This window comes from Heptranchias perlo, chromosome 19 (assembly GCF_035084215.1).
Source record: "Heptranchias perlo isolate sHepPer1 chromosome 19, sHepPer1.hap1, whole genome shotgun sequence".
NCBI lineage: Eukaryota > Metazoa > Chordata > Chondrichthyes > Hexanchiformes > Hexanchidae > Heptranchias > Heptranchias perlo.
Genome location: NC_090343.1, coordinates 47,689,670 through 47,699,320, shown reverse-complemented (window position 1 = coordinate 47,699,320; position 9,651 = coordinate 47,689,670). Strand labels below are relative to the sequence as shown.

The window sequence follows — 9,651 nt, the reverse complement described above, 5'->3', positions numbered from 1 at the left end:
GAGGCAGTGTTTAATCCAATCCAACTTCTCCTGAAAGGTCTTTTCCCCCTGCAGAAACAGTCCTGAACATTGTCCCCCAGCCTGACATCCCAATGTAATCTTTGTTGAATTCCCAGTATCCCTCAGCCACCATCACCGTGCAGCCAGCCTTACTCTAAGGAATCACAAACACCAATACCCCTTGAAACCTTTTCCAGTATCTTTTATGCTGTGGTCAATTTTTTTCTTTCCCCACTGCTTCCCTTGATAACATTTAATACCAAGGGGGTGAATTTCCTGTTGTTTCGGCGCTACGTGGATTCTCGGACATCCACGATGGCGTCTTGGATGCACACACATGTTTCTTGCGTGACGTGCGCCGGACACCATCTTGGTATAGGAGTTTGCACAGGCGAAGATAAGAAACGCTGGAATCATGTAAAGTAGGGAGAAAATGGCTTCAATCAGTGTGCAACGCTGATTTAAAGTGATAGACACCATTTTGGGACTTAACGCTCAACTCAACACACAGTCTTAACCCCAACCATCTGCACGTGTCTTAGCGTGCCTGGAGGACCCCCCCACCGGCGCTATTTAAAGGGACCATGCAGGATTTACAGGTTAGTGGCTGGATTATTGCCTCTGGCTACCGAGACATTTGTAACCGTTTTTGAAGGTGTCCTAGACATCAATACTAGGACGCGGGGACATAGCCTAACATTTAGAGCCAGGACGTGCAGGAGTGAAGTTGGGAAATGCTTCTACATGCAAAGGGTGGGAGACATTTAGAACGCTCTTCTACAGATGGCAGTTGATGCTGGCTCACTTGTGAATGATAGCAGTCTTTCCTCTGGGTCCGAAGGTCATGGATTTAAGTCCCACTCCAGAGACTTGAGCACAAATTCTAGGCTGACACTCCAGTGCAGTACTGAGGGAGTGCTGCACTGCCATCTTTCGGATGAGACGTTAAACCGAGGCCCCATCTGCCCTCAGATGGACGTAAAAGATCCCATGGCACTATTCGAAGAAGAGCAGGGATGTTCTCCCCGTTGTCCTGGCCAATATTTATCCCTCACCCAACATCTAAAATGGATTAGCTAGTCATTATCACTGCTGTTTGTGGGACCTTGCTGTGCGCAAATTTGCTGCTCTGTTCCCTACATTACAATAGTAACTACACTTCAAAAGTACTTCTTTAGCTGTAAAGTGCTTTGGGACTTCCCGAAGTCGTGAAAGACACTATATAAATGCAAGTCTTTTCACTATTTTATTCCATTCTAAGCCCCACAGTTGCAGTGGTTTGAATCCACACCTGAGTCGGGCCCCCAGCTCCTAGCCAACCAGCAGACATGTTATCGGCCCTTCAGCTCTGGAGGTGTAGCCTGGCTTTGCAAAGAGCTGATTGGAGCATCAGCAACAGCGATAGCCCTGTCTGAACAAAAGGAATGTCATCCCATAAGTCACATGCAACACCTTTTGGATCAGAAAACAACACTCACTGTTGCAACAGAGCTGGGCCAAAGTCTTGACACTAGAACATTTGGCAACCGCTGCAACTTGCAAACCTCAGCTGAAATGAAAAACAAGCATGTCTTAACAGCCACTGATCACTGACTGTTGAAACAGATTATTGACTGGATTATATATTAACCGCATTATTGAAGAGGTGTGGCCCTTGCACATTTTCAAAGCTATTGATCGCTGATTGTTGGAATAGATATTAAGAGTCCAGATTGCTGTCACTGAATTACGTATTAACTGCGTTCTCAAGGAGGTGTGTTTACTATCAATGACGAACATGACAAGCCCCCTTATTCCAAAGTGATGGGAGGTACTCTAATTCTGTACTTAAAGACTCAGGCAGCATAGAGAGAGCTCATCAGACACCTGAAGAACTTCAGAATTCAGGTTACTCGAAAGAAGAATAAGAAGCTAGAAATCGAACCGGCCGACTGAAACTGCTCTGAGACAGACCCAGCAAGCAGAGTAAGTGAACACACTGCGATGCAGCTTACTGTTGAGTGTTTGTGTGAACAGACAGTTTTGAGGAACAAGAGGGGCATTTTGCTATTTTGACCCAAGTGTATTTTTATTGCCATTTACTTTATCATATTACTGGGAATTGTTTATTACTTCCATTTTTATTCTGCCTCGCTTTCTCACTCTCTGTCTCTCGCACTGCCTCTAGATTTCTTTTGCTCAGAACAATATGTAGCTTCAAGACAAACAGCAGCAATCATCTCGCCTTCAATACAAATTTCACCAGATTATAATTTTTTATTATTGTCCAGTTTTTATCCTGAAAAATTATTCCAACAATCCATGCATTCTGCAAATGTAAATTTAGGACAACAGCCTGCATGAGAAAACAGGGTATAATAATTCTTTCATTTTCTTCGTTTCTGTTCATATGAACAGTTTGGCATAATCAAGATACTAAGCTCGTTCCGACCACTCTCGGCAGTGATGTCATTGTTATTTTGCAGGTTTTTGCTGGTCCATTTCTCGGAGAAGACATGGCTCCCCAGCTCCAGTCTCAGCCCCCGCTGCCTCTGAAAGTGGTCCAGGGGGATCTGAAAACTTTGAGCTCTGCAGTGAGAGACTTTGTTGAAGAAAGTGCAAAGCTGTGCCAGCCGGACATCATCCACATCTGTGATGGGAGCGAAGAAGAGAACAGGCAGATTCTGTCCCTGATGGAGGAGCAGGGGATGATCAAACGCTTACGCAAGTATCAGAACTGGTGAGCAGCTTTTTTCTCTTCCAACCGATGTTTTTTGATGACATTTTATTGAGCTTGTCAATTTTAGGCCCACCATTTTTAACCTTTGTCATCCAGCACCACCAACAAGCACTCCCAGGCCGGGTATAAGAGGGTTACATGCAGAGCAAAGCTCCCTCTACACTGTCCCACCAACGTGCCTCAGCCCCAACCTCAGGAGGACTCTTGCTGCTACACCAATTTGGCATTTCTATTCATAGCACCAGCTGTTGGTGAGGTTGCCAGTTCAGTGCCAATGTGCGGCAGATTTGCTGCCCACATGTTCACATTCTTGTGCCCTTCATGCCCCAGAGGTGAATGGACAGAGATCCAATGCCCTTCACCAGCTGGTAAAGGGAGTGATTTCCTGTGGCTGTGAAATGACTTAAAGGAAAACACAAGTAAATTATTTGTAGGACAACAGATGCAGGAGTGAATAGTGGTGAAAGAAGCTAATTACATAAAAGGATGAGGGTTCATTGCTTGATTTAGATTCTTAAGTAATGAACACTCAATGATACCAATCAAAAAACAAGCTTCACTGTACTCAGGACAAGAGTGCAGTAAACCTTCAGCTCGCCACACTCACCAACATTCGCAACAGGAGAAGATAGAACACACACAGCACAAAGTCCACTCTCCCCACCTCCCACAGTGCCTCACCTCACACACATGCATTACATTCAATCCCAAAACAGGGGTTTTATAGAAATATCACCGTCCTGTACAGGGATTTCAGATCATGGACAGATTGGCCAAATGTAATAGCTGGGCTCAGCCCCAGGTCTCCGCCCTCAATCCCGAATCACCACACATTGCAGTGATGTGTTATTGAGGTTCTACTTGTGATGAGGATTCACTCGCCTTAATCACCATAACTGAATCTGACAAACTTTGCCACTTCCAGCTGGTTGGCTCGCACGGACCCCAGGGATGTTGCTCGAGTGGAGAGTAAAACCGTGATCGTGACCCCTGAACAGAGGGATACCATTCCCATACCAAAGAACGGAGTCAGCCAGCTCGGGCGCTGGCTGTCGGAGAAGGAGTTTGAAAAGGCTTACAATGCACGCTTCCCAGAGTGTATGAAAGGTATAGACACTAATTGAAACAGGGAGATTTCTGGGCTATTCTTTCTGGATATTGATTTGTGAGTTATTGCTCAACAAACGTGCAGTGATTATATCACGGTTATTGACTCTTCAGTCTGGACCTTATCATGCTTCATTTACACAAAGTGCTCAGTCCACCTGCTTCCCTTACAACCCCAGGATACCTGACACAGTTCCCAGTCTATTTTGGACGATCCAGGATCTCTGGTGCTGGCTGTGACAGCTTCCAACTACCAACATTGCAGACAAACTTCCCGACTGCACTGTTCTGCTGCCCAAACTACAGCACCGCAGTTAAGATGTTTGCCTGTTCCAGGGGGCGTCAGTAGCTGGCAGGATGATGTGAGACACAGATGGTGGCAAATGACAATCAAAAGTGCAACCAAAATTGAAAGAAACCCCCTCCCCCCACCCACTGTGTTCACTACAGTTTGAACAAATAACAGATACAAGGGAGTTTGGGGTTTGGATAACAGATAGAAACTCCCTGAGCTCCACTCTTGTGGTTTATGACCATGTCTGAATCCGTTGATGAGATTTTTGACTTGCCATTACTCACGATGCCTCTTGTTCCGTCTGTAGTTCTGTAAATGCCGTAGTAGACAGCAGGAAATGTAGCCAAACCTGAGCTTAACCTTGGGTTCATAAGAATTTAAACATCAGTCACATTCTAGCCCAGAACAATTTCATGATTAAGTTTCTTCCTTTAAATCCCTAGGCCGTACAATGTACCTGATTCCATTCAGCATGGGACCTGTGGGGTCACCTCTGTCCAAGATTGGGATCCAGCTGACGGATTCACCTTACGTTGTGGCTAGCATGAGGATCATGACTCGCATGGGATCAGCTGTCCTGGAGACCCTGGGCAATGGCCAGTTTGTGAAATGCCTTCATTCAGTCGGATGCCCTTTGCCACTAAAGAGTGAGTTTGGATCCTGCCACTTTGGATCAGTTATTGCTCTCTGGGTGCGGGGTCGGAGGGGAGGGGGGGGTGAAGAGGGGAAGGGGGTCCTACATTTTGATCAAACAGCTTTATATTGAACCTTTGGGTGACAATCCATCTCTTGTATTTAGAGCCACTGGTCAATAACTGGGCCTGTAACCCTGAGCTGACACTGGTCGCCCACATACCTCAGCGCAGGGAGATTATTTCATTCGGGAGCGGTTACGGAGGTAACTCACTGCTGGGGAAGAAGTGCTTCGCTCTGCGGATCGCCTCCAGGATTGCTGAAGAAGAGGGCTGGCTGGCCGAGCATATGCTGGTAAGAAGACAGGATTTACTCTTTGCTGGAGCAGCGATTAAAGTGGATATTCAGCAGCTGTAGTTTATCAGTAATATACCTCTGACATGTGAAAGAAACAAACTTCTGAAGTATAAACCCTGCTTATCACACTGAGACTGTAGGCAATGAGTGATGTTACTCAGTCTCACACTGACTGACAATGAGCTTAATAATGTCTGAAATTTAGGTTAGATTACACTAATTGTCCTTATTTTACTGCTATAATTTCAAAGCACTGAATCATTTGGGATCGGGTGTGCAGCATGGGAGATATGACGGAGCAGGAATATTTAATGGTGACACATTGCTCAGTCTGTGTCAGTATGAACACGCACACTGACTGTCCCATGCTACATTTCTTTAGTCAGGTTGCACAGGACGCTGTAGCCCAGGGTGAGTGCACAGGAATCAGCTGCTCATCAGCCTCTCCTCTCCCTCCACAGATCCTGGGAGTAACCAATCCCAAAGGCCAGAAGAAGTACATTGCTGCTGCTTTCCCCAGCGCTTGTGGCAAAACAAACATGGCCATGATGAATCCGACATTACCTGGCTGGAAAGTTGAGTGTGTGGGAGATGACATCGCCTGGATGAAATTCGATGAACAAGGTTTGTTGGTCTTGACATCGCTCTATAGTTTAAGGCCGATGTGAAATAATTAAATGGGAAAGTATCCGTTTGGGTTGAACACTCGTCCGATGAGTTTATTAATAAGTATCATACCGTCCCTTCCCACAGGGAACCTGAGAGCAATCAACCCAGAAAATGGCTTCTTTGGCGTAGCTCCTGGAACGTCCGTAAAAACAAACCCAAATGCAATGAAAACCATCAGCACCAACACCATTTTCACCAATGTGGCAGAGACCAGTGACGGGGGTGTTTACTGGGAAGGAATCGATGAAACCCTGCCTCCCGACGTCACAGTGACTTCATGGAAAAACAAACAGTGGATGCCGGAGGATGGGGAACCGTGTTCTCATCCAAACTCCAGGTTCTGCACTCCCGCCAGACAGTGTCCGATCATTGACCCGGACTGGGAGTCTCCTGAAGGGGTTCCCATTGAAGGAATTATCTTTGGAGGACGGAGGCCAAAAGGTACAATAGTTTAATCAATAGACCAACATAAATAAACATTAGACACAGAGCCTGGCAGCTGCGCTATTATTGTACAGGAACTCTCACAGTAGGTAAAAGGCTGAAAGTGGGACAGCTTTGTGCAATAGAATTGAAAAATACAAATAAACAGCGCAGTCCGTAGCAGACCATTATTTCAAAGACTTTCTGTTACGTTCCAGGTGTCCCTCTGGTGTATGAAGCGTTGAACTGGCAGCACGGAGTTTTCATCGGATCAGCCATGAGATCAGAGGCTACAGCTGCAGCAGAACACAAAGGTACGAGAGTAACACTGGGACACAGAGTACAGTAACACTGGGACACAGAGTACAGTAACACTGGATACAGGGTACAGTAACACTGGGACACAGAGCACAGTAACACTGGGACACAGAGTACAGTAACACTGGGACACAGAGTACAGTAACACTGGGACACAGTGTACAGTAACACTGGGACACAGAGTACAGTAACACTGGGACACAGAGTACAGTAACACTGGACACAGAGTACAGTAACACTGGGACACAGAGTACAGTAACACTGGGTCACAGAGTACAGTAACACTGGGGCGCAGAGTACAGTAACACTGGACACAGGGTACAGTAACACTGGGACACAGGGTACAGTAACACTGGGACACAGAGTACAGTAACACTGGATACAGGGTACAGTAACACTGGGACACAGAGTACAGCTGTAACACTGGAAAATGGAGTGCAATGCTAACAGTGAGACACAGAGCACAGTAACACTGGGAAACAGAGTATAGCAACACTGGGACACAGAGTACAGTAGTAACAGTGGGACACAGACTACAGCAGTAACACTGGGAAAAATAGAACAGCAACACTGGGACACAGAGTACAGTGGTAACAGTGGGACACAGAGTACAGTAGCATTGGGACACAGAGTACAGTAACACTGGACACAGAGCATAGCAGTAACACTGGAAAATGGAGTGCAGTGCTAACACTGGGACACAGAGTACAGTGATAACACTGGGATACAGAGAACAGCAACACTGGGACACAGAGTACAGTAGCACTGGTACACAGAGTACAGTAGTAACAGTGGAACACAGAGTACAGTAACACTGGGATACAGAGTACAACAGTAACAGTGGGACACAGAGAACAGTAACAGTGGGACACAGAGAACGGCAGTACCAGTGGGACACAGAGTACAGCAGTAACAGTGAGACTCAGAGTAAATCATAGTTCTGTTAACTCGGATAATTCCCGTGTCACCCTTGGCACCAGTTCTTCACTGTTCCTTTTGTCTGTTTCTCAGGGAAGGTCATTATGCACGACCCTTTCGCCATGAGGCCTTTCTTCGGGTACAACTTTGGCAAGTACCTATCGCACTGGCTCAGCATGGAGCACAGGGCCGGCTCAAAACTACCCAAGATCTTCCATGTCAACTGGTTCCGCAAGGACAAGCAGAACAACTACCTGTGGCCGGGCTTTGGGGAGAACTCCCGGGTCCTGGAGTGGATGTTCCGGAGAATCGAGGGAGAGGAGTGCGCCAAGCTGTCTCCTTTGGGGTTCATTCCTGCAGACGGAGCCCTGAACCTCAAGGGTCTGGGTAATGTCAACATGGACGAGCTCTTCAGCGTTGAGAAAGAGTTCTGGGAAGAGGAAATAGAAGAGATCAGAAAATATTTCGAAGAACAAGTCAACAACGACCTTCCCAGTGACGTGGCCAATCAGCTGCTGCAGTTAGAACAAAGAATAAGTTGGTTGTAACCAGAGACAAATGATAGGAAGTAAGGAATGAGCCATGGTTATTTAATATAAAATGGCCCACGAGCGGCAGTTTGGGAGTTCAGCACTGTTTATTGATACTGTGAGTTAGATTGAACACTGAATGCATTTAGGAATGCTAGAGACTCTGTTGTTGTCATTGGAACTGAAAGTACATTTACTGTAACCTGTTTTACTTCATAACAATGGACTCAGGTGGAATAGAAAATACCCCCTTCAAACAGGGTATTTACGGTCATATTGAGGAGCAAGGAGTCCAGTGAGTTGTGCATCACAATACTGCAGCCAGCATCTATTAGCAAGGTCTTTGACTGCACAGTCCAGCTATGGAAATCCATTGTTAGGAATATATCACAATGCTACCTGTGGCCTGAGGCTGTGAGGGAAACGAGGCTTTACCCACTCTTAGTTTGTGAGCATTCAAGTCTGAAGGGATGAGGGGTTTAGATTTGGACCTAGCTCCACGCCTTGTGCAGCTTTTGCTGCAAAAAAAAGACCTCTTGTAACCTAGGGGCAACTCCTGAATTTTTGGAGCATTATGATTTTGATAGCTTTGTAATCGTGACTGTCGATAGCACACCTGGGCCAACTTGGATCACCAAGTGGGATCCTGGTTTAAGTTGGAAAAGCATAGTTGTTGCAATGGAGAAGGTTGCTTTGCTCACACCTATCCACCACAGGTGTTCTGATTCCCTGCAAACATTAACACATAATGCCCATTTTTAGTTGTGTTTTGAGATTTAGCAGGGCTGTACGGGAGAGCCTTTCAGATCCCAGGGACAGCCTGATCTGAACATGTATTAGTGCCACTGCTGCAGCTTCCAGGAAAGGTGTGCAGTGCGGTGAACACCATGCAGCAACATTGGTGTTTACAGTATTAAGTAGAGAACTGTTAGCTTTAGTTTTTTTTATTAGGTCTGATAAAGTTATTAATTTGTAGAGAAGGTGCAGTCCGCTCCACAGCGATATTAATGCACCATCCAATCGTCTGTGCCTTCCCCGGGTATAAAACACGGTCCAACGTCAGGCGAGACACGCATTGGGGGTTGACAATGAAGCAAGAAAAACTCAAAATCACTTACTGAAGCAAAGGAGTGTTAATCTTTTCAAATTGTAAATTACTTTTCTACAATGAACTTTGAGTATATGTGTGTTATAATTCCGTATGTTTCAACTGGAAAAGTTATTGTTTATACACAATGTTTTTTTTAATAAATTGTTTTTCTTTGTTCTCAACATTTCGAATTTTATTTAACCACATCAGTGTGAGAGACTTTTTTGTCATAAGAACATAAGAAATAGGAGCAGCAGAAGGCCATATGCCCCCTCAAGCCTGCTCCGCCATTCAATCAGATCAAAGCTGATCTTCAACCTCAACTCCACTTTCCTGCCCGATCCCCATATCCCTTGATTCCCCTAGAGTCCAAAAATCTATCTATCTCAGCCTTGAATATATTTAATGACTCAGCATCCACAGCCCTCTGGGGTAGAGAATTCCAAAGATTCATAACCCTCTGAGTGAAGATATTCCTCCTCATCTCAGTCTTAAATGGCTGACCCCTTATCCTGCAACTATACCCTCTAGTTCTAAAACATAGCCCTCTTTTCCAACCCTTTTCGAGCTTCCCACATCAGCCTGAAAGTTG

The 9,651-nt window shown here is 45.6% G+C and overlaps 1 protein-coding gene across 1 annotated transcript; it reads left to right on the top strand.

Moving 5' to 3' along the window:
• Positions 1-1,849: 1,849 nt before the first annotated feature.
• LOC137335379 (phosphoenolpyruvate carboxykinase, cytosolic [GTP]-like) lies at positions 1,850-9,241 on the top strand. The gene is made up of 9 exons (XM_068000723.1): positions 1,850-1,965; positions 2,466-2,719; positions 3,645-3,826; positions 4,565-4,768; positions 4,921-5,108; positions 5,573-5,735; positions 5,865-6,221; positions 6,422-6,517; positions 7,533-9,241. The coding sequence occupies exons 2-9, from the start codon at positions 2,496-2,498 to the stop codon at positions 7,985-7,987; spliced, it is 1,869 nt and encodes a 622-aa protein (XP_067856824.1). The 5' UTR covers positions 1,850-1,965; positions 2,466-2,495; the 3' UTR covers positions 7,988-9,241.
• Positions 9,242-9,651: the final 410 nt, after the last annotated feature.